This window comes from Triturus cristatus, chromosome 6 (assembly GCF_964204655.1).
Source record: "Triturus cristatus chromosome 6, aTriCri1.1, whole genome shotgun sequence".
Classification (NCBI taxonomy): domain Eukaryota; kingdom Metazoa; phylum Chordata; class Amphibia; order Caudata; family Salamandridae; genus Triturus; species Triturus cristatus.
The window spans coordinates 1704092572-1704118460 of record NC_140589.1 but is presented as its reverse complement, the minus strand read 5'-3'; the positions used below and the strand labels follow the sequence as shown (position 1 = coordinate 1704118460).

The following is a 25889-nucleotide window of genomic DNA, read 5'->3' as shown; positions in this document are numbered from 1 at the left end:
GTTGGCGACAGGGAGTGTGCCTGGATTCAATGCGTTCAAGTTAGTGAAATCCCAAAGATTGAGGGGTGCTCTAAGCGTGACACCACTTTTAGAATGACAAGAGAGGCATTATGGCTTATTCTGTAATACCAATAGACACTAGATGCACAAAACCGCAGAACTTCTGGTTGTGTGCACTGAATACAATTTATGCAGTATGAACGAATATGTTCGACCGTAGAACACTATCTTGAAAATTATGCATTCTGTAAGAGCAATTCAGAATTTTATCTTATTTCACTATATGGTTGGCTAAGTTTTCTAATTATTAGCCACAATCAAACCTTTGTGAAGATGGGACGTTGCCAGCACTCAGACCTTTCACCCTTTGAAACATTAAGGTCTTTTTATCAGTGCTTAATGTGGGCCAGTGTTTTCCAGGGCTCGGCGCCGGAACTTATTTCTTAGCACGGGCATACTTTTATTTTCCACCACATGGAGTCACAGTCTGTCCAACATAGCACGTCAGTAGCGTTTTAACAATTCAATATACGTTAAACAATTAATACCAGTGCTCCTAGGCCATTCTTACAGCTATGGGTGACACGGAATATCCCAAATTGTTACATTTGTATGAGTGTAATTGTTAGCAGGTGGCCTTGGTAACGGATTTACAATCAAGATTTCTTAAATAATTTAAGAAAGCTTGATTGTAAATCAATCTGGAGTAAAGTAAGCTAGCGCAAGTCGCTGCCTTGCATTCCTTTGTCTTTGGAGAGCGTTCCATGGGTGGAGCTTGGGTGTTCCCATGCATCAACCCATGGATTTTGTCACATTCCTAGAATTTACTGCCTGTGGTAAACCTGGGAATGTGTCAAAAAGGTACGGCTTCCCATGCAAGGTGTAATGAGGGGAAATAACTCTATTTCTCCACATTTTTCTCTCTTTCAAGGTGTGTTGCAGCACATTTAGAAAGAGGGAAAAGCCTCTAAGGGTTGTTTTTGTGCCGGAAAGTCCACATTCCTGCACAAAAACTATCCTGCCTGCAAAGCAGACACCCTTGCTCAATGGGGCAAGGGTGCTTGCGTTGGCGCTAGGCTGCTCTGTGTGCGCCAGTGCACAGTGGGAGCAAGAATGTGCCAAATCTGAGTGGATATGGCACATTACTGCCCGCGCCATGTGATGCAGTGCAGTACAGCAGGTTGTCTTGCTGCGTTGCGCTGAGCCACATCTTCGTAATTCTGGTCCTAGTTTTAGATCCATGTTGAATCTTTTCCTGTTTTGAAATGTCTGTACAAAGTACACTAACAATGGTCCATTCATCCAAGACACCAGGCATATGTCGGTGATCCTGTGCCAGGGTTCTCCTTTGCTACCCCACTGCACAGACTGCCTGCTACTCCTGGGGAGAGACGGTTCTAAGGATATGGAGGGCTAGCCACGCATATAGGATGTCTCCAGGAAGGGGTTGGGGGGAAATGGTGAGGAAAGCAGCAAACTTGACTCCATTGCCCTGGGCCAGGAACGGTTATGGGGGAGGGGCAAGGGCAAAATGATACATTGCTGAAGGCGGCACAAATCTTTGCAGCAACTCTCTCCCCAGAAGACGGCGGAATAGAACAGACCTTCAGGGGAATGTTTCAACCATATCAAAAGAAACCTGTTCAAAATAGGCGAGCAAAGGGCCCCGATAGATGCCTGCCAGCCGGCTCTGCTGCCTCCCGTGTGCGCCTTCCCCTCCCCGCCGGCACGCGGCGGCGCGCGCCGGCATGGGCGCGTGGATTGGGCTGCAGGTAGCTATTACCGCAGCCGGGCCTGGATACCGTGCGGCCCTGATGCCTCTGCGGCGAGTTCATCAAAGGGGAGCCGAGTGGCTGAAAGCCATTGGGTCCGGCTGATGATGAAATACGAGCCATCAGCCCCGGTAATGGCTGTAAAATTTCATAATTACACGGACTTTATTACACTGCATAATGAGCCTGAAGCAGTATGGAACAATTAATTAAGATTTTCCACCATGGCTGTTTCAGAAATTAAAAGGTGCTCGTGTCGGAGAAATTGGGATGTGCCTGGACCTGGAAGCATTAGCGATGCCAGGGGAGTCTGCCTTTCTTTGCAGCTCAGTCAGCTGCTAGCAAGCAGAGGTTAACTTCCGGGTCGGGTATTATTTAAAGCTGCCACGGCACCGGCAATCTCCGTGCTCCTGGTACCTCGGCGTCTTTGGTTACGACTCACGTGATGCATGTTTCGGGCTTTTTGTAGCAGCTTTTGAAATAAGTGCTCGCCACGGCACTGCACGCTCGGGTTTCCCCAGAGTGCATTCTTGCAAACACTGGCTCTGGGGTGGTCTGCAGTCACGTGGCCAAGAATGTTACAGTAGTGGGTGGAGGATTAATTTACGCTGCATTCAATCTCTGCCTTTGTGTATCATGGACATCGCATCTTTGCGTGGTTTACTCTATGGACAGCTTATAACAGGAGAGTCCAGTGTAGTGCACGAATGTCGGATCTGTGCCAGTTTTTTAGGATGGCCATACCACATAAAGGGTCATTAGATCAATTTAAATGGAACTTTGCCTGTGGGTGTTCTGAAATTCAGCATGCGGCCTTCTGCAAGACTTCACTGACACATGCGTTGTACCCTCCCTTTTAATTTTGGTTGCTCCAATCAAAGGCACACAAACTCGGTTTTGGAGAAGAGACAAACCTTATATCTCACTTATGACGTAATCGCGATCTGTACACTACAGACTAGCAGGCAGCGACCCTCAGGTTGCGAAGTTTAAGAACACGTTTTGGCACATGCAAGTAGGTGCAGGCTCAGTAGTGACTTCTACTCATTACTGGCCGACAGTGCTCTTAAAGTGACTCAGTGACCTCAGTGTTTGATGCTGAGATATATTGAATCTACAAGTCAGGGCTGTGAATTCTGGAAGATTCGGATCAATTTCTTAACATTTCCTAGGTCAAAAAGTTGAGTGCCATTTATCTCTGTTATTTTTAGCATGGCAATCTAAACCCATTGCTTTTTATGGGTATTCGCTTCATTTTGAATGACAAAATTAAGTTACTAGTATGTTTTACATTAATTTAACTGATAAAATTAACTTACGCTTTTACTCTTGATAGAGTTTAGTACACAAGGCCATAAACAATCATCTTTTTTACCTTTATAGCTGTTTTATAAAATGAGATATCTACGATTGTCGAATTTGTGCCAGTTTTACATAAAGTTAATTTAAATGAAACCTACTTTGCAAGTGCTTATTCTGAAATTCTGGCCTTCCTAGACCCTCACTGGACATGCTTGTTGCCTAGAAACATATACATGGCTTTTCTGTCTCAGGAACTCATGTCAAACTTCAGGAGGGTCACAAATGAGGACTGTATACTGCTGGATTTTAATTTTATTATGAGGCAAGCCTAGGAGGGGCTGCATTCCTCCACATCTATGTATTCACCCCAAGCAACTACCACCGAGAACTTTCTAAAACAAGCATTGGCATAGCCAATAGGTCTCGCATTTGGGACCTTATAAGTGTTTAGCCATGCAACAGTTGCATAACTAAATACTTATAAGGTCCCAAAAGCGAGACCTATTGGCTATGCTAAGCGGCCGCGAAAGTGAAAGTAATCGCGGTAAAGCACGGCGCGCGCACCCGCGCACATGCACTGTAGCTCTAGGCTGGCCTGGTAGCACTTTTTGGAGCCCTCTCAATAAGTCTCGCCAGATCAGCGCATGCGCTGGGTCAGGCGAGACCTAAAAATGTGGGAACACCGGGCAATTGGCTTTATTTGGCAAAGTCTAAACCGTGGGGATAATGCAACCTGATGGTAAATGTGACATCTTTTTGCCACTGTCTACCACTTTTAAGAACCTGACTTGCATACTCCTTGTCCTGACAAGAAAATAAAGGGTAGTAAGTGCAGTGGGCATTAGTCTAGTTGCCACTTTCTTGAGATCCGGCTAAGAGGAGCATGTTTGTAATGACGAATTACACGCATGTTAAATTACTTTGGTATTATTAATAAAACCGAGAAGGGCATGACTCGAGTGGAGTGATGTACACCACAGGGAGATGTGGTGGTCTGCCACTTACTTTGACTCCGTGTGGAATTGAACTATTTTTTTGGACAATTTGGTATTCTATTATTTTATCCATAAAATTACCATTCATCACAACCTCTGCTTTTTGTATGGCATTTGTGGGGCCTTTTCAGATCTCACAGAAGGGCAGGGGGCAATCATTGGCTTCACACTCCCTCTTCGGAGACCCCCATGTCCCTCCATTAATCTCCTCCCATTAGTTCCTGGTGAAGGGGCCTGAGCTGTGAGAGAGGTCTCTACTTGTCATTGTACTTCATGCATGGCACAGGCCTGGAGCAGACTGATCAAGCGTAAACAGGTGCTCTGCAGCCAGGCACAAATTATGCAACAGTTTGTCTAGCCCTTAGCCATGCCACGTGCGGCACTATTCTACAATCACACAATATTACATCATGTGTGTAATGTAAAATATATGGCTCGCGTTTTTATTTTTAAAATGTGGCCAAACGTCTTATATATTGTTAGACACCAATTCTCACTCCTGTGTGCCTGATTGAGTCCATGAATGGCTGGCGGATTGTGTCTTGGCTGAATGCGTAAATGGATGCCCAGTTTAATGAGTGGTTGCCTCGTGTCTTTGAATTTATAATAATGTGTACTACTGTGTGGTTGCAGGCCTTCCTATTTGTCTCAATTCCACTGTCTTGCTGTGTTTTTGTGTATACATGTGGTGATTGCCTGCTGGCTTCCTTTTGTGTACACACTCTCTTGTGGAACATAGTAGTCCGCATGACAGGGCACATCTGTGATTCTCATATAACTTTCATTCCTGTCGGTCATTGTATCTGTTAGGAAGCAGGTTAGGTATTTGAATGCACTTATTTATTAATGTACTGAAGAAATTTACACAGCATGGGCCCAGCCACACAGGCAATGGAACGCTTCATATATAACTGAAAAAATAAGATCACGGAAGTAGTATAAACATAATTAACAGTGTTACAAATAAGGAATTCAAGTTTAGGGTGCACTCTTACAGGTGCTTTTTCAAGTATTTTGGGGAGGAGATGAGGTTTGGATTGAGTCTGGATTCCTCAGGTTAGTGGTTCAAACGTCTTGCTGCTTGTCAAGAGTAGGTCAAGTTTAGTGTTTTGTACAGTTTTGTTTTCAGAATTCCTCATTGGTGTGATTTACTTACACTGTCTCTCTCTAATCATAAGAGGAAAAAATGCCAATCTACTTAAAGTTGAACTCATACTTTTTAGCTGATATGTTTTGATTCAGCCCACTTCATCCATTGGCCAGCTTCACTGTGAGTGACACTATTCTGCTCTTTCAGAAAGAGCACATCCGCGCACAAAGTAGTTCCTTTCGGTGCCAAGGATTAATATGGGAAAGTGTACCTTTTGAGACCAAAAACATATTTTTGCTTTTATCCATTTTCTTATTGGTATAGGGCCAGTAACTCCCCTAAAAATAAAGTTTTACAAAAGCATAGCAAAACAAGCATTGGCAAAGCCAAAAGGCCGACATCCAATGCAAGATATAAAGTCTTTGTAGTTGCTTGTTATTAGTTTTTGTATCTCTCTTCCTACAAACCAATACTGTCAAAAGGGCTTTCAGTGTTCTACTTCTAATGAGCATAAAAATTGCATTAAGCATTAACATACCAGGTAATTGAGGCCAGACGCTGCCCTCGTAGTGCACTGGTGGAGGCAGATTTCTGCCACATGACTTGGTCTTGCACCTACGCGCAGGAGTTCTGGACATTGGTTGTGCGTAGGGTGAATAAGACACTTATACTGGGTAAGAAGCAGATTTTCATGATGTGGAAATCAGATGCTGCCCAGGTGTGAGGCGGCTATTAAGGAATGGGCTGAGGCAGATGACCAACCACCTCACAGGGAGGAGGCCCGAGGAGATGGCCATAGCGCCCCTCTGGGCGTAAGTGCTGGACACATTTGGGAACCCTGGCGGTCGAAGTCGCCGGCCCTCTGGTAGCTCGGAATCTGGAATGATGATGGGATGACTGCCTAGGGATAAGCCGGTTGGTATAGCAGACACTCTGAGATGTGAGTGTCGCTGGGGTAGGCTGTCCGTGATGGTGAGACGATGTGCCCTGGCCTAGCTGATATTTGGTGCGGTTGACATGAGTGAGCCCAAGCTTGTTCAGCCTCACAATGTCGCGAAGGAGTCCCCGCGGCCCATGTCACCTGGGACCCACGCCTAATAGACGTGCTGGGTGTTCCTTCACCTAGAACCCATTGTTTGAATTGTTGGTTTTATGTTTCGCTTTCCAGTATTTTTATCCACCTGCTTTAGAATTATGTGCGGAGTCTCATTGCCTGGTACACGCCGAGGACTGGAGGGAGTAGGGCGGGCTGCGGTTGAGAATGCCTTCACTAACTTGCATTGTAGCACCATACTGTTGGATCTATGCTGTCCCACTCTCCCTGAGGGCATGATGGAGATATCATACAACTTAAGGTGCGATTGTTTAAGATGAGAAAACTGCAGTAAACACATTTTCACACGAAAAACATACCAGGTCATTGCTGTTCTAAGTTTTTTTCTACCTACTCTTAACAGCTTCACAGTCGGAGTTTCCAAGATGTTAAAAATGTCTGTGTGTGTGTGTGTGTGTGTGTGTGTTTGTGTGGGTGTGTGTGCGTGCGTGCGTGTGTGTGTGTGTGTGTGTGTGTGTGTGTGGCGTAGGTGCTTTTGATTGATAGAAAAGCCTGTGGTGTTTGTTTTTGTCAGTGTTATACTTTTTAAATTCACGCTCATTTCATAATAATGTTGTGAATTCTAAATATTTCATAGGAATTTGCTCTGGGCATATATAATAAACATTCTGCCAGAGGGGAGGCCTGAATAGATGGAGGGTGGAGTAGGGAAGAGGCTGTAAAAGGATTATGCACCCGACGAAGGAGGGTGGCCAGCTTCCCACTCAATTCTCCTGCCGAGGAATGTATTCCCTTAATAGGAATTTTCTGATCGGCTGTCACTCTGGTTTGCAACGGGGTGTCACCGCCTCCGAAACACTTGTCATTCTCTAATGGAAACACAATAGCCATTGCAGGCCTCGCCACAATGTCATCTCACTACCCCTTGCTGCGTCGGCAGGAGTGAAAACGACAGCGCCGCTCTCAGTAGGGGTAATTAAAATGTAAATATTGATATTTTATTATTTGAAATTACTTTCCAGTGCGGCATTTAATATCGTTCCATCTGTGCAGCACTCTTTAGCGGTCACTTTAGTGCAGCTCGGGGATGCTAAGCAGCGGCGCGCTCCCCGTTATGTCAAAATGCTTGTTGCTGCTTAATTTTGATATCTAATTAAGTGGAAACGTACAGTCCGCACCGTAATCCATGGCATCTTAACCAGCTGCTGGGGTATATTTAGAATTAATCTCCACTATGGAATCAACCTAATGTATGCAATTAAGAGTCTGCCAATGGCTAATTAGGTGTATTAGAAGTGGGCATCTTTTTTTAGTTTGGGCGGCTGCATACTTAGGGCTTCCTGCCTCTAGGCCCCCCTAAAGGTGCACAAGTTTGCATAAGCGGTGAAGAGTCGAGCGGAAGACCCGCTTGGGAGGGGTCTGAATTGATACGCTGCTGTCACTGCCCACGTGCGCGGAAGCGTTCGGGAGATGTGGTGGCGGTCGCATTGGGGGAGTGGGACAAAGGGAGCGGCCATCTTTGTGCATAATGTATGCACAGTCTGGCTAATGAAACACTGGTTGCAGTGGGAGGCCTGACATTGCTTGGTTGCTCTTTTGTCAAGATCAAACAGGCCGTTAACCAGGCTGATCATATCATATAAATCAAAGATATAAAATATGGGCTTTGCTAGTTAAACTCCCAGATTCTTCTCATCCTAACCTGATGATGCTTTCAGCCCATTTTAATTTGCCCTGCTGATGACTATTTTGTCACACATCATTTGTTTTCATACTGAAAGACCCTTATTTAAGCTACTCCCAAAGACCATTTTAGGTAGCTTGTTGATGTACTGCATCAGTCATAAATTGAAACAGTCTGCCTCTAAAATGAGGCCTTTCGCAAGCGTACTCGGTTTTCGAATGGGAAAAAATATTTGTCTATATTTGATCGATCCCCTGTCAAGAGTAAATTTCTAAAATTTTCTATGATAGAAAGAGGTCAGATACGGATTTTGGAATACCATCAAATGTATAAAGGGGTGGGTGTGAACAAGCTCATGGGATATTCCAACTCTGGAACTGTGACCGTGCCCACTCCCGCCCACTCCCCGTCCTTGTAATTAGTTTCACTCACACAAAAATCTTTGTATAAATAAGTCCTTTGATGAGTGCAAACCCAGGCTTTGTGATTTCAAAAGTCTGATTTGCACCAGAAAACTCTATTTCCGTGTGTAGGCCAAACGTATGCATGAAAATTGGTTTGTTAGTTGGTCCTTCTATATTCCCATGCAGTTTAAGGTTTCATACCCTTACAGGGCTGACAAAGACTTTCCTCCTTCTGAGGTCAATAAAATAAAATTAGTATCCTTGAGTTTATCATAGTGACACCTCTTGCTTACAGTTCCTACTGTATAGCAAAGCTCTGGCCGGAAGCAGTGTATCATAAAAACACGAGTTCCTGTTCATGTGTTTACGTTCAATAGCTATGCAAAAGTGGCCATTTTATATCTGTGATGTGGTGTGGATTGGTTGTGCAGCACTTATGCCTCATTAAGGTGTGTTGGGGTGCAGAAGAGGAAGAAGTTAGCCCAAAAAGGAAGAAAGAGAAGAGAATTTGGGGCTTTCATCCCAGATTCACATCAGAAGCTTTAAGTATATGTGCCTGCATATTTTCCTGAGAGCTGTCCTCTATTTTGGGCTAACTTCCTCAACTGTCAGTTCAGAGTATTGTTACTTTTATTTAGTGTGCCCACACACATTTCTAATATGTTCTTTGTCCAGGTAGAGCAGCTCTGTGGAACATTATTGCATTCCCTGTCTGGAGTTCATCAGCACTAGATATCTTCTACGGCAAATGAATACCAAAGAATTCTAAAGGCCGCTGCGGCTACCAACGTGTACGCTGACGTGTGCACTAAGAACAAGCCATTGGCCAGGATCACTGTCACTCCACCTTTGTGTCCAGAGTCAAAGCCCACTCAGCACGCGCAAGTTTGTACTTTTTCACTTGGGCTCAAACTCTTTTGGCCTGATTCTTCTAGAAGAGTATGTGGCAGGCTAGGTATAACACCTCCAAATTACTGGAATACAATTTTGCACAATGTGAAACATATTCTCTGTTCCATTTTGAAAATAAAAAAACTGGCCAAGGCATAAAGAAATTAAAAACAAAAGTATTCTTTAAAAAAAAGAGCATTCATGATAGGCCCCTGATTGGCGCCATTTGCTGAAAAATACTCTTTATTCGAGGTGCTGCAGCCACATGCTTTGATTCTGGAGGAACAAAGCCCTGTATATCTGCAATTTTAATTTAGAGAAGTTCTTCCTCAAGCAGCAGACTCCTAAGCATCAGCGCTTGCGCCAGGCGCTCAAGCGGAAGGCCGCGAATCTGGAGAGACGCGAACGTTTTCACCAGTTGTCAGTGTCCCATATGCTGTGGAGCACACTTACCATACTTAGCACCGCTGAATGCATCATGTCCCTCAAATACTTCTGACAAGTGAATATTTGCTTAGCGGGAACCCATTGCCCCTAATGGACTGCAATGAACATTCAGTGTGAATGCATCTGATTGTAACGCCAGCTCCGGTATCTGTCGACGCAGCCGTCGCGAGAAGGCAGAGGTGTGATGATAAAAGCGCAGGATTTCTCGAGCTGTTACATAGCACTTACCATTGTGCCTAAGGATTTGGGTTCAAGTGACGCCTATAGGCGGCAGCTAAGAATATAGATTGTTTTTTAATGCAAAGAATAGGTTGTGGTGCACACAAAGAGAAGTCCATGGCATATTTTTACCTGGCACAAACCATAAGGCTTTTTAGGCTGTGCCACGTATACAGCTTGCGTGCAGCAGAGAGCAGGTACATGGGCATTGATGTGGCAGGCAGGCTGTATGGAGGATTTGACAAGTAGGGTAGTAACATCTGTCTAGGATGGGTTTGAGGCCAAGTTAGATTGTGGTGGGTATTTGTGGTACCCTCAAGCAGCAGGCTACATCACTTCATTACAGTGGAGTTCTTGGGACTGTGTGATGCCCTAGTGTTGCTAAGATTGGAACTTAGTGAAAACGAGCTTTGGGCGGTATGGACGTCCCACGCCCCAACAGCGGGAGGGTGTTGGTATAATTAGCCTAATAGTAGAGTATCTTGAAATGGAAGTGAGGAGAAATTAGTTTTTGGCAACATAAATGAGAACAAAAAAAATCCAGTTTTCTGATTCTAACCTATAAAATATGCTTTGTTTGCAGTTACTTTTTAAGAAATAATTTGTGTCTAGCAGCATATTCATATTACCGTGTCCTTGACATTTTTATACAGCCATTAAGATGGAGCTGCTGTAATAAATAGTAGGGTTTCTAGTTAACTAACCTGTGCTGAAACCACACACGTTTGTGATAGAGTAATTCACGTTGAGCACTCTCTGTCAGAGGCCATATTCAGAGCAGTCACAGAGGTGAAAGGCCCTGCAGCTCTCTGTGAAACCCATGATTCACCCACACCTGGGTACATGACTCTTTGTAGTGAATGTTTCTGTCAATGTTTATTCTGTAAAAAAGTGCTTTCACCCATTCATTTGTGCACAATTACAGACCGTGATTTAAAAAAAAAATTGATTAGGAGTAGTAGGTATGTACGGTGGTACTCTGGCCAAAGAATAAATCTTTTGGTTTTGCGCCAGGCCAATGCATGCGAAAGGACAGTAAGGCTGGGACAGAGTCAGTCTTATAGAGGGATGTAGCATGAAATGGTCCCTGTAGAATGTGATGAGGGACCCCTTAGTCTCCTATACCATTCATATATACATTGGCCTTGAGAATAATTAGAACCCCCTGAGGGATTAGGGGTCACTTGAAAAGTTGCCCCCCCCCCCACCCCCATGCTCCGCAGGGACCTACATTACATCCCTGGTCATATATTAACTGCTGTCTGGTGCATGACCGATTCTCCCAGTCTTATGTGTCTTCCAGAGGCACCGACATGTAGGAAAATCACTAGATGACCCCATCTGCACATCTGCCTCGAAGGGAAGACTGTGAAATCCTAATTTTACAAGTGTTACATCACTTACCACTTCACTCTGCAAACAGCCATATGTTGCTAAATCAAACTGGTTAGCCATGTCACTTTGTTTTAGCTCAGAAAATGCTGCTTGATGCAAAAGTAAAGACACCTTACACTTTTTGTGACAATGTATCAGAAGTATGGGTGATGAAAGGTCTCCCAACCGGCTCAGGGTTGCATATAATATCCCAAACGTGATATTGTAGGTTTTCAAAGCGGCTCTCTGCTGGGTGGCATACCTTGCGTGGGTTAAACCCATATATGCACAGCGCAGCAGCCTATTTCTGTCAAAACTAGGTTGACCAACTAAACATTTATGCTTTCTGAAACGAAAGTGTACTTATGAGGACCTGACTCCAACTATTTTTTGCCCTTCCCCTTTAGAATGCTTAGCCTTTTATGTAAGCGAACTGCAAAGTGCATCACTGGGCCTGGTAAGAATTAAACAGGAGAGCTCTTGACAGGTGCCTGTAGCTTCCTTGTCAAGTGCGTCAGACCGCGAAGAAAATGGCGGCTGGGCCCGGCTTCCATAACATTTCTTGCCATTCCTCTGAGCCTTTCTGACTCCAGAGGAGCTTTTAAATCCTCCCAAGTGACGTGATTCTGAACTGGCATCTAGTTTGTGTGGAGCGCTGTTCGGCATATAACGATGCTGTTTAACAGCAGGACGAGGTACAGAGCTATCCTGCTCGCAAATGCCTCTGATACATTTAGCAGCTCTTTGCTAGGGGAGGGGATGAAGGGATATCAAAGTTATCACCAGTATGCATGGAACTGTCCCCAGCTGTAAGACAAAGTTCATGTTAAACAAGCATTTGCAATGCCAGTAGGTCTGGCATATGAATTAAATTGAAGAGTGGCACTCAATACGAGCCTAATTGGCTCGTATTCCGAGGACCACCAGACTCACGGGGGCAGGGCCGTGGTGGTCCAGCCACCACCGCACCGACGGTCCAACCGCCTTATCACAACTTTGGGGGTCGGACCACCGTTGCACTGTCGTAGCTGCCAGGGAACCACCGTTTCCTGGTGATGGTGCAGCGGTCAGGGCCTCAGTAATATGCTGATTGTGCCGCTGCGGCACCGCCATGCATATTACAAGTTTCAGGCCTGCCAGCAGTGTCATGGAGGTCTTTTCTCCATGAAAAGGCTGGTGGTCCTGACACAAAGGGGGCCCTACAGGGCAGACTGTTGCCCATGTGCATGGGGATGCATGCAGGAGTCACAGCAATGTGCCCCAGTTCCTGCACGGCATGTACTTTGTAGTCCATGCTGGGCAGAAACAGTTTCTGGCATTCCCATTGCGGTCCCCATTTTCAGAGGCACTGCTGTGGTACCGCCCAAAAAATAGTCCTCCAGACAATAGGAAACTTGTAATCTGGTGGGCACACGGATTTGGCTGCGCGGGCCGCAGGCGTGGCGGTTCGCTCTTGCACCGCCAAACTCGTTAAAAGGCCCTAAGTCACCATGCAGGCACTCTGTCTCATAGTTGCACTTATGCATTAATCCACTGACTCATTCTTGCATTCAGCCTCTAACACAACTACGATAAAACACACAAACTCAACATCATGTGCAAGCATACTCATGTTCAGCTCCATGGGCACGAGTGATCAAAAAAATCAATGACTGATGAGGACTGAATACTGTGTGCGTCATGGATGGAAGCAGAGTGTAAATAACACTCAGACAGACTTATGGCAGAACAGAGCTGAACCAAAAGCTGTCTATGTATTTATGTGGATGTATATTTATATATATGGATTTATATGGATAGATGCATTTAAAGATTTTTTATTACAAGATCCTGGCAGACAGCTTAAGAAGAGGTTCTAGCAAGAATGAGTACAACAAAAACCTTCTCCCCTACGGTTTGCCAGAGTTGGTGACCACCAACAAAATCCTTCCGTACAAAGGTCATCTGTGACATCTCATACAACAAAATACCTTCCTGTAAGCTTTGATGCGGAGAAATAACAATCCACCCTTAAATGCCTATTGACTTTGACGTATGCTTTTTACAATGAATATGACAGCACTACTGCATTTATCATAAATTTGCATAATAAACAGATCAGACCTATGGCATCCAAAATATTTTTCTAGTAACTGAATCAGGCATTTAGCTGGTATCATTGGCTTGTCACCATAACCAACTCACACCTACTGTACATAAGTACGTTTATAATAACACTGAAGGCACACCAGTGTAATGCAATACACAGACATGCCAACCTTAGAATGATTTTCACTGTGTAGAAGTGGATGGGCCATTCTAGAGGGCCCATGTCCATGGAGAGTGGGGCTTGGGCCCCCTGTACTGTCCAGTGGCATCCTCATCCCCCACAGTCTGAACAAAATCACCTAGAACCACCTGCTATGTCCTGGAGAGGTTAGAATTGGAGCCCAGCTGTGCAGTGCATTCACACCTGAGCTGGAAACCTATTCTGTGCAAGAGGTTCAAGCTCACCCTGTGACAGTGTCTCTAGATCGGTTCACAGTGAGGTGAGTGAAGAAACGAGTCACACTGCGGCCCCATGTGAGTTGGGAGACATGAATTCAACGTAAGTTAACACCAGGGAGACTGGAATTATGCGATTGTGCGGCCGTGGCGATTTTCGCATAATTATAGATTTGCCACATTTGCCACATAATCCATCATCTGCAACATAATCTTCAGATTTTAACAAAAACATATTTTGTTTGTAGCTCACATGGATCAAACATCACTTAAAATACAGCAATATGTGTTGCAGCGCAGTACAAGATCCTTTGCAAAGCTGGACTGGTCACCTTTCTGTTGCTTATTGCTTTATTTGTATATTAAACTGGCACTAATGAGGTGCAACCAATGCCCAGACAGTATTTCCAAATTTAAAAATGAATAAATAATGAGGTAATGCTAATTCAAGATGTACCGCATTATGCCGCATAGTTTGCCTTTTCTTGTCTCATAATTTACTTAACTCTGCCGCATAATTTGGCCCTATCCTGCCACATAATTCCTGTGGCCCTGGTTAACACAAGCGACCAATGCTGTTGTATTTTGTACATCAGATGCCCTCTGCTTGACCTATTCCTCCCACCGTACACACACCTCACAGGTGAGCCCTACTGCCTATGAACGAGATGTGCCTGTTTGGGATTATAAATGGCCTAGGTTGAAGACCACGATATGTCAGTAACTGCTGCATGTTTTTTGTTGCAAGTTCAAATGAACACATATTTAGAGCTGTGGGGGTTCTAAGTGCGTTAAAACGTCTTAAGAGCCCACAGCCTCCTCATACTGCAAGATTTTCCCCTGGTACTGGAGCGAAGAGCAGCTCTTCAGCACAAAAGCGAAATATTTCGCATTTCTTGTCCTCCCTCCCCCAAACATCCGGCCAACCCAAGCGCGCGCTAATGCAGACTGACGGTGACACATTATTTGAAATCTGTGGAAATGTCGCCCCAAGAAAAAAATGTCCAAAAGTTGAGCGCGCCTGGAGGGAAAACAAAAGCCCACACCGCATCCAGAATTCAAGCGCAACTTTTATTCCAAAGGATAACAGGTTTTTATTGCCCTGTGCTTAATTAAACAGCGAAGAGGTGCACGGCCGTCTGTGCAGACTGGGAAAAAAAAATGTTAATTCGTAAATCACAGGGACAAAAGGACTGTAGTGCCACTTTAAGGTTTCCATGCACGTAAATGTCAATAGAGCGGCTTCTCCATCATCAGCACTAAATTCACATTGATGCCTCTTTTCTTCTCCGTATTGATCCCTCCATGAGAACGTAGATGTGTATCTGTTAATTAATGCGTCCTGAAACAGCATTTGTATTAATCAGGCAGATAAGAAAAATTGGATGCCTGCACCCTCGTGACAACCGTGAAAAAGTGCTGGCCCGATAAAATCACGGCTCGGCCTAAATAAAAAAAAAAGTCCCCCTTCCACTCAATAAACTAATCATCCTGCTTTTAATTATTCGGCAGAAAGATGTGCGGAGATTGGAGAACGTGTAAATGTAATTATTTACTAACAGCGGTGTCTAGAAGGGAGAATGGGGCTGTCACAGGACAGTGCTGCGGGCTGCCTTCCGCGTCCATCTGCTGCGGCAGAAAACGGCTTCCTGGGCGAGCAGGGGGTGGGGGAGGGGCGCGCAGAAGCTAATTGGAAGCCGACCAGTCGTGCGTCCTCTCGAATAAAACCGGGGCCTTGCGGAGCTACCTGGCCGTTTAACTGAGGGGAAACAGTGACCTCAGTCACGTCACATCTGTCCTCAGTGCAGACGGTTGCACTAGTATTACAAGTTTTACGCGCGCTTTTAAGTACAGTCAGGCGCGCAACACCCATTGGACTCACAGGGCTTCAGCCCCCTCTCCCCGTCGGGTGTGGCAGCCCGGGCTGAGACACCTTCCCGGGCAAAAAAGCAGCCGCACCCGAGCACTTCACAGGTCTTTAAAAGACCATTTGCATGTTAATGAGGCCTTGCTGTTGTTTCACCCCCTCTAAGAGCCCCTGCAGCTCCACTCTGCCTATTGCTTAAAGTTCAGCCCCCCCGAAATTTTTGCTCAGCCCCCCCGAAATGTTTGCTCAGCCCCCCCCCCCCCCCCCCGAAATTTGGCTCTAGTTGCGCCTCTGAGTACAGTATACGCAAATCGAAGGGGCATTTTATCAAGCGTGGCGTTAAAATTATCGCCGCTTTAGCGGCAGTTTTCTGTCACTAAAGCGGTGATCATTTTAACGCAATTTTTTGATAACATGTCCCCAAGTTTTTTGGTTGGGGGGGAAGAGGAATCTTTATGTCTAACTAGAAAAACAGTTTTTATTACCGCATAAAAGACCACGAACCAAGCAAGTCCGGTGCAATGCAGAGTGTTCACAATTTACTCCCCTTCCTTTCTTCAACCACATTCCAGGATCCAGGGCACACTTAGAATGACATTGAATACATACTTTGCCTTGTCCAGTCATTGACGTCAGTTAGAGGTCACCAGGGGTTGCAGCTGCGACCCCTCAGCTTGCCCCTTGCGACCCCTGGCCCTGCCTTTGCTACCCCTGACCTCAGATGGGGCAAAATCAGGGCCAGGAGCACAGGGGCAGCTCTGCATTATAGACGTCGGTTGGGGCTATTTTTAGTTTTCTCTCCGTTTTTTATTACACTAATAGAGAATAATAACATATTATTCACATGTAATAAAAAATGGATTACAGTTAGCCGTAGTATAATATTACCTAACAGTTGAGATAAAAAAAAATGCTTTGAAATGTCTGTTGTGTGCCAGCTTGAGGTTGAGTGTGAGTTTATGTAAGAGCGTGCATGTAAGTGTGAATATGTGTGTATATGCAAGCATGTGTGTGAATGAAATGTAAGATCAAAGGGCGTGGGATGTCACTTCCGCTACAGCTGGCATGTTGGTGACTTGACCTTCAAGTGTCCAGGTGCCTGGGTTTCAACTATGTCTATAATATTTTGAAATAAAAAGAGGAAGCATTCAGTTTTGTTTCGGTTAGACCTAGAAAGTATTAGTTTCTTGCATCCGTAAATTAAAAGAAACATTTTTATGCCATCATTTCAAGCAGAAAATAAGGTAGCAAATCTAGTAAAACTAAAACGTCATAAAATAAAATAAAAAACGGGTTACTAATAGATATGATATAATCAGTTAAAAGTGCACGGCTGTGGGATAGGTGATGGGGAGCACTGTCGCTTTAAAGTGGGGGTGCTGGATAAAATAATCAGGAGAACTGTCGCTTTAAAGCAACTAGGCAACATTAACAGGCGGACGACCCCGGAGATAAATGGTTAATCACATTTGGTGTCTGTGTTGACCAAGGAATCCATTCACCGTGATTGATTCAGTGGGGGCAGAATTCGCACGCTCATGCTTAATGGCCACAAATGCCCCATCTATTTTAGGAAAGTTCGTGTTTTTCTTCGCACAGGAAGGAAAATCTTTACACGAGTGGTTTATTTGTATTTGTGTGTCCTTTATAATTCTAGAAAGTGAAATGACATGGCTTTTAGGGTTCATTTTGGTTTAGAAAGAAGTACCAATTTAAGAAGCACGGGAGCGTCTTCACAGAGAGGTCACTGAAAGCTTCAAAGCCCCCCTAAGAAAGGCTTGACTAATCCCCTTTGATGGTTTTATTAAGCACCAGTGCCAACTGGCAAATTCATGCACTTCAACAGACCAGCAAATTACTTCCAATCGCATATTGTGTGATGGGGGTATTAGCAGTTCAGCGCAATAAATTAACAGTTAATGTCAACACAAGCATGAGGGAGGGCTGGGAGATGACAGCTATCTCACCATCTTGCTGGAAAAGGGTCTTTCAAAGCAAAAAGGGAAATAAAAATCAAAGAAAGGGAAACATTTTATTTTATTTAAGAGTTTTATATAGCGCTGGCTAGACCCGAGGGTATCAGAGCGCTTTACATCAGTACATGCTCATATGAAGATAACAAGTAAAATCAGTACAGTTGAGATGTATCAGATGAAACCAATTATTGGGCCCAAGGGAGAGAAGGTACAGGGAGAAGCTGGGGGGTGGGGGAGGGGCGGTAAAGGTCCTGTCTCGTTGGTCGGTTGACGTCCACTAGTTCAGATGCTGGCTGAGGAGGAGATCCTTTAGCTGTTTCTTGAAGCTCAAGAAGGAAGGGTTAGTCTTCACCAAAGCGAAAGTATTATCCTATCCCCATAATAACTACATGCACGTTGTGCAGTAAATATCCCCCCTTAAGCTTACATGCATATATAAATTCTCCAAGACAAACAAATATCTCTAGTACTCTATTGTGCAATGGCTTGGTTACCCCTTAATCATTAATTTGCCCCTCTCCCGCAGTTTGTACATTTATTTCCAAGTGATGTGCCACAGAAGCTGCTATTGATAGGAGGTAGAGAGTTGGAAGTGCCCAAGGTGAAACACGTATATTTTCTCCAGCCTGCCACCAAACCAGTGCCAGACAAATTCCTCCTTATGCCAGTGCTAATCCTTCACTGTATAAGCTCGTGTACTAGCCCTTCTCCATCAGGCTACTCTCCTGTTTTGCCTGTCAGTCGTGATGCCCACGATAAGATCATCATCACCGTCTTGTGGCAGGATAGCCCCTACGGTCTTAGGTGCCCCACTCTCAAAATGTTCAAGAGGGAAAAGTTGCCGTACCACATTTCCGATATGGGACGAAGTGGAGCTGCCAGCTGTCACCAATCGTCAGTTTGCCTAACTTCAGTATCACACTCTGTCTTTCCAAACGCTGATCCCGGATTACTTTAAACAAAGGTCCTCGAAAGAGAATGGACTAAGCCTAGGATGCAGCAATCGAGTCTAAAACTCCCTCAGACCTTACTGGTCGCAGCCACTGGACAATCGGAACTACGAGTCCAGGGGGCTGTGTCCCCAGATGGCTCTCAAAAGTTGTACGTGATCATACACAAATCTGGCTTACCAGGTCATGAATTAGCAATGTAATAGCACCTTACACAAGAAACATCTCAAAACGAGAGGTACGGCATTAAAAGCAGCCCTGGAGCCCCGCACATTCTGGGTGGCGTTAATCTCCAATTGGAAGGGGCCACAGTGCTACGGTCAAACCCAACTTTGAAAACAAGACCTGAGACAATTGCTGGCCCTTAAGAACCGTATTTTATCAACTTTTTTTCTCTTCAAGAAAATATCTTTACTTTTTAATTTGTATTGCAATGGTTTTAGTTAACTTTTGCAAATAAACTTATTCATTCATTCATTCACTCTCACTTTCTTTTTGTGACCCCCTTTGAGATTATTTTTACATCTTCACCGAGAAAGAATGATATGTGGGATCATTAAGACCCTGGCAGAGGATGGCCACTCGACCAGCTTACCGGAGACATGACTTCCCCTCCCCTAGTGCAAAATCCACCAGCTGAGTTTAGAAAACTCCACCAGGCAGAGAGAGATCTCCATGACTTCAGCAGAGCCTTTTATCTGGCAGATCCACTCAAGGCTCTGAAGCTTTGTAGAAATTCCCAAAAGCAGAAATCTGTTTCTTGAAATCCACCCCCCCACCCCAAAGAAAAGACAATGACTCTGAAATAGAGAAAGTCTTTTTGGGTATTTTCCCTACTATTTTCGCCCTGCTCTTCGTGACCGTAGTCATGCCCTGTAGTAGATGGATTATCAGGTCAAAGGTAAACGCAACCCTTCTCCTGACTAAATAGAGATGCAGAATTGAATGTTGGGAGAGGTGGGAGCTTCACCAAACTACTGTGCTGCCCCTGCTCTGCCAAACTCCAAATATCACTAAAAGAGGGCCCACAATACTCCTTAATGAATTTGAATTTAGAGCCAACTAGAGTAATATGACTGGATGATCGATATGAATTTAAACTCAGAGGCCATGCACAGCATCCAAAATGTTCTTGGGCTTCAAGGGTGGATAAACACATGTTGCCATAGACGCCACCTGAGCTGTAGGAAAGAATGTTTGCGCATTGGATGAAATGTGGCCTAGCGGCTAGAGCTGCCAGATTTGTAAATAGGGAACCAGGTTTGAATCTCCTATGATTCTAGGCAAATCACTTAACTTCTCAATGCCTAAAAAAGTGAACATCTGATTCATGTAAAAACTTTTGATTTTGATGTAAAACACTCTAATGTTCTTCTAAAACTGTAAAAAATATAAAAGAAACACTTCATCAAACATGTAGAGGAGTGCTGATATTCTAGTGTTAGGAGTGGTAACCAAGGTGTGATTTTAACTGTACAAGGTCAGGAGAAGTAGTCCATTTATTTCCGTGAGCCTTAGATTGCCATATTGGGCTCTTCCTAGTACTCTAAAAGACGCTGCTCAGACAACTTCAGAAAGTAAAAAAATCAACCTTGCTACAAACCTCTGGGATCAGAACCAAATACCCCATTTCACAAGATTTTCTCATCCAATACTGTCTGAGGACAGTATTGAAATCTACACAAATCCTCCAAGGGTAATCACTTGTGACTCTATCTGACTGAGACACCCTACACATGATAAACGTCAAACGTTTGCCATCCGTTAAATTTCTCATTGACCAAAAAAGCAGAGAAAGCTTTGATGTCCTTACCCTTTGAGATCTGACGTGGACTTCAAACCAAAACATGTGCGGAGGGAGCCCATAAAAATGGATGCTTCTGTAGGTATACATGTGAGGGAGCTTTTGTTAATGATCAATGCTTAGAGAGAAATGATTACATATAACAGTGCCAAAAAAGTGCTTATATTAAATAAATAATCCATTTATTCAAGCCCTATTGCTGCAGATGAGGGCATCTACGATCCTCCAAAGGAGTGAATGTGTAAATGAAGTTTGCAGGGAACCAAACATTTTCAATTTGTTCCAGGCATGCTAATTCTGGTTTATAAGACGTTGGTTAAATTTTCACGAGATGTCCGTACTACTCAATGCAATATATCACCAAATAATATGCAAGTCTATTAGAACCTTGCCAGCCTCCATCCAACATGACTGTAGTCGAAGCAATATGAAACACTACCAAGAAATATGTCACAAGCCCTGTTTTACCCCGGTCAACAAGTATCCCAGAACCGAAACACACACCCACACAAGGCACTTCTGAAACCTATAAATCATAGTATGACATTATCCAAATAGACACAGCACAACATTAGATGTATTATTAAAATCCATCCAAATATATTATTTAATTAAAAATGATCTTTGAAATAAGGTGTGGCTATCTGTGCTATTGGTTGCACCAGCAGTCTTGTCAGCAGGCAGCGCTACGTACACTCTGTGGGTGAAGCGGAGTACTACGCACGGGGTTAATCTGTGCTATTGGTCACACCAGCAGTCTTGTCAGCAGGCAGCGCTACGTACACTCTGTGGGTGAAGCGGAGTACTATGCCCGGGGTTAATCTGTGCTATTGGTCACACCAGCAGTCTTGTCAGCAGGCAGCCTTCAAGCATTTCAATGAAGCAGGCAATAATATCATCACCTGAACAGGATCTTTAAGACAATGGAAAACTGCAATGCAATTAATATATTGTGTGGTATGAATCACCAGATCATTCCAAAGACAAATGTAGAACAATTTTCAGGATGTATTGAATAACCGTGACACTTCTGTCATCCTCCGCAGGATTCTCCACGTTGTCTCTGGCTGATCAGATGAGCCTCCTTCAGAGTGCCTGGATGGAGATCCTGATCCTGGGTGTGGTATATCGGTCACTTTCGTTTGAAGACGAACTCGTCTATGCCGAAGATTACATCATGGACGAGGATCAGTCCAAACTGGCCGGCTTGCATGAGCTGAACAATGCCATCCTGCAGCTGGTGAAGAAGTACAAGAGCATGAAGCTGGAGAAGGAGGAGTTTGTCACCCTGAAAGCCATTGCACTCGCAAACTCAGGTGGGCACCTTCGCTTGACACTTACTACGGCCATGTTCCGTGACACAATTTGTACATGCGTAGGCCCACTCTAAGCAGGTTTTGGAAGCTTGTGATTCTGAATCACTCCTTTTGTGATTGTGACTGCAGCTAGAAAGCTGCCCAGAATCTGTGATTGATATTGATGAATGTGTGTGATACAAGTTCTATTTGGAAGTTAAAGAATGTTTAAGCAGCAGGTAATGCGCCAACTCCCTTCTGTTTGATGAGCATCTGTCAAGCAAGTGATGCGACTGTCAATTATAAAGGTACCACCTCATGCTAAAAAGGGTCTGCAACTCCGTATGTGTCAGTTATGCAAAAAACAATTTATTGGGAAATATTTTTTGCTATATTAGGTATGATCTTTGTGCGTTTGCGCTATCTCATGGTTCCAACATCTACAAGACAGGTCAAGAGCATCAGTATATTGAAGAGGTGTAGACCTCATATAATATACTTTCCTTAGACTGGGCGACCAATAAGCACAAGACTGGTTTTAATGTGCGAAAAACAGAAAATCCATAGCAAAACAGAAGCCCCCGGTGTGTAATGTCACTTTTGCCCGTGCCAGAGGGGTTAAGTATAGCAGAAGCAATTTTCTCAAAGTGAGCAATTGAAATAGCAAAGATAGTGATCACAGCCTGATAAGCAGAAAGAACAAGTCATTTATGTCTTTTGTTGTATGTTTTTTCCTTTTGTACTCTCCTCACGCCTTGTTGTGTCGCTGAGTAACTTTTTGGCATTTGCATACACTCCAGGACATATCCCTCTTAAATGACGGGCGGATCATTAGATACCTGTGTGTCGATAACGCGGGACGATGTGCCGCACCATTGACAGTCACACCGTGCCCCTCCATCTGCTTTTGTTCTGACCCTATCTTTGAACTTTATCTTGGTTGCTGGCCAGTAGTTTTCCCTTTAATTACAAGAAGGAACCTGTCAATAAAATCTGTTAAATGGGATGCAATGAGTGGCTTGAATGGGCGGGCGGCTATTTGTTCAAATTCTGCAGCGCTCAAGGTATTGACAGTTTGTTTTCTGGGGCCATATGTGGCGATCAATCTCAGGCTGGGCTCAGCCACGCTGAAAAATGAAAAAGCAGATTGCTTCTGCTTACTTGTGGATGACGCCTCGTGATTTGGCGCGGCACCGGTGAGGGGGAGCGCCTTCTGCCCAAATTGCCCCCAAGAGAGCCCAAGCACGTGATTGTTTTGAGGAATAATTTTTTAATTGATTTTGTAATTAACAGTTCATCTACAGTATTGATGCCTGGATCTTCAGATTGATGGAAGGGAAATTGTTTTTAACAATAAAGTTGTACTTTTTTATTTGTCTGTGTAACGCGATCGAGCACTTGGAATCCTTAATTAAGAACAGGATTTTGGACAGGGAGGTGGAAGCTATCAGTTTATACATCAGCACAGCGACTAGCGCCTTTTGCCCATGCCCTCGTGTGCAGCTCAGTCACTGATGAAGCCTGCTAGCATAGGTAGGAGCTAACACTTGGGGCTACATTCTTCAATTATCCTGTACTCTCTAGCTAATCCAAGTAGTAACCAACATGTTTATAATATTTAACTGTATTTTGCCTCGTTCAATTGTTCTTGCTTGTTATTTGATGACACACTCAAAATGTATTTCTGCTGTTGAGTACTGCCTGGTTTATATAGGTGTCGCAAGAAGTACATTTGCAACACATTTGTACAAATTAAATGTTTGGCAAGTATGTATGTATGTGAATTTTAAAGAAGAAACCTAGTTACATGGCAACAGGGCATAGTCACAAATTCTACTGGTAGATTTTTGGCCAGCCACCCACACCATAGGAGACATTCAGTGTCTGAGATGGAAAAAAGAAACTAGCCATTTTCCAAATTGATCACAAATGCTAATCCAGAAATGGATTTTAAGGCACAATATTTGACCATTTTAAACATTCTTGTTTAAATTAGCAGATTTTAAAAGGCATCTGCAGACTCTGCTGTTTTTTTCTGTAAGATGCAGAGAAATGAATGGGTGCGGGTAGGAAGATGTGCTCCTGAAAGGAATTGCTGGTAGATTCGTAGATGTAAGACAAAAACACTATGAATTACTTGTCTGGTTTGTCTTCATTCTATATTAATATATAATTGAACAATAATACTTGGGACTCAAACGTATACCACTTTACCAGGAATATTGCACCTGCCTGATTCACAAACTTCGGAAAGCGATCGAGAGGTCCAACGAGCCGGTGGATATTTGTCCAATGGGCCTTAGGACGCTTTAGCTCAGCATATTAGCCCACAGTTCGGGCAAAAATTGATCTGCTCCCTAGATGTTCCATCACCTAGGGCTTTTCAGGAAATCAGGAGGGGTCAAGAAAACAAATTTGCCAAGAGTGCTTTACCCTGAATTACTGTAATTGTGCGCTATACAAGTACAAAATTTCAAATTTCATTTTTCCTCGCTCACACCTTATAGTTCACCCCTGTTTAGTATCGGATTCAGCAAGAATCTGACAAAATGGAAGGGAAGGTGCCGATGTTGGCTGGGAGGGTGTTCCAGGTCAAGGGAGAACAGCTCTAGAATGACTATGACTGATTCAGAGATTTGCTTTTCAGCTCAGGCAATGCCCAGAGGCAGGGTGGATTTGTTTTTGTTGGTGGTGCAGCTTCCTTCATTGGTACTTTGTTAGGAAGATACATAGCTTGGAAAAGAATTAGGCTTTTGCAGTTTAGCTGGGCATTGACGAAGAAGAATCCTGCTTCTAAGCTCATGTAGGGAAAATAGGAGACGTGTAATGTGATCACATTCCATGGCTCCGGACATGATCCTTCTGCTAAATGTGTACCACCTCTGGCAGGGATATGGTGGACTTAATCACTCCAGCTAGAAGGACATCTCAATCAGAAATGTGGGAATAAGGCTTCGGATTCTGATCTAATGCTCTTTGCCAGTATTCCTGCTTTTAATTTCTGTAAGAGATGTAATTCATAAAGGCTGTTTTTGTCAATTTGGCAAATTGTGCAATGAGATTCCAAAGTGGAGCTGAGTTATATTGCTAAAGGAATGGAAGTGGCCAGCACCCTATGGTTGAATGTAGCATTAGGCAAGGTGGGACCTATAAGAGGGCATACCATTCTGTAGAATGCAAGGCATTCTGTCTTAGCATGGTTCAGTTTCAGTGAAACATGTATTATCCATTTCTGTAGGAGCTACATTGTCATCAAAATAATGAGCTTCTTTTAACTATTTATGAAGAATCTGTGCCTTTCCGAATCAGGAAAACTGAAGAGCAAGGAACTGATTTTTCACTCAGCCCTGAAAAATAAGGTTGCGGTGAAGGCCGGAGTCCTGGCACAGGCTGAAGTGCAGATCACTCGAGAAGACGCTCTTCTCATCCAAAATGTCGTCCTTCACGCAAGTGTTGCGTGGATTCTCGAAGGAGGCCATCAGGAAGACACAAAACTGTTACTTTTCCTAATGATCCCTTCCTACCAGCTGGAACTAGAAGTGGCACCCTGGACGTGGACAAGGCCACTCAAGAGTGTGTGTTGCAACGCAAATGTGAGGAGTTACACAATCTCTGGAGGGAAGCAGGGTACACAGCAGTGCTTTACATGGACTTCCACAATGGCTTTAACCATGGCTTGACAGAAGTAACGAAATATGCTTTCATGGCAATGCATTGAATTGAAGTCATTCAGTTCTCAACAAAATTAGTATCTCAATTGTCCTTATAAACGTCCTTCGTTAGTCTGCTAACAAATGTTAGTAAATTGAATCCCGAACCGTCACTTATTTTAGTTCCAAGCTCTCTCACACATTAACCTAATGAAGCACTTGTGTCCACCAGGGGATTAGTGTAGGGCAGAGAAGAAAATACCGCAGCTTTCTCTTCATGACATAATAACTATGCAAAATGGCATTGGCAAGCAGAGCCAGAGCTTAATTTCAGGCGGTCGTTTCTAGTGTTCGGCACCAGCAATTAAATGTCAGCCTTGGCTCTTAAGACAGTATGCCAAATGGTGGCACTGTCTGCCTAATTATGAATGAGTGGGGCGGGTATGCCCAGACGTGGGTCCCGTGCTCTCCATGCCACTGGAGACAATCAATCCTGGCTGATGTGGGGGTGAAACCCCGAAACCGGTCCTAGGATGCTCATTTCCAATCCAGGGAGGACCTGACCTGGCAGTTCGGGAGGACTGTCCCATTGAACGCAGGGTCAAGACTGATTTGCATATGGCTGGGTTCA

At 44.1% G+C, this 25889-nt stretch overlaps 1 protein-coding gene across 8 annotated transcripts in view; it reads left to right on the top strand.

The window, feature by feature from the left end:
• The window catches only part of ESRRG (estrogen related receptor gamma), a 1085823-nt gene that overhangs the window by 1053479 nt on the left and 6455 nt on the right, over positions 1-25889 (top strand). For all 8 annotated transcript variants that reach the window (XM_085612926.1, XM_085612927.1, XM_085612931.1 and 5 more), the window contains one exon: positions 21360-21629. In XM_085612926.1, the coding sequence (XP_085469052.1) occupies positions 21360-21629 (270 nt within the window). The remainder of the gene's footprint in view (positions 1-21359; positions 21630-25889) is intronic.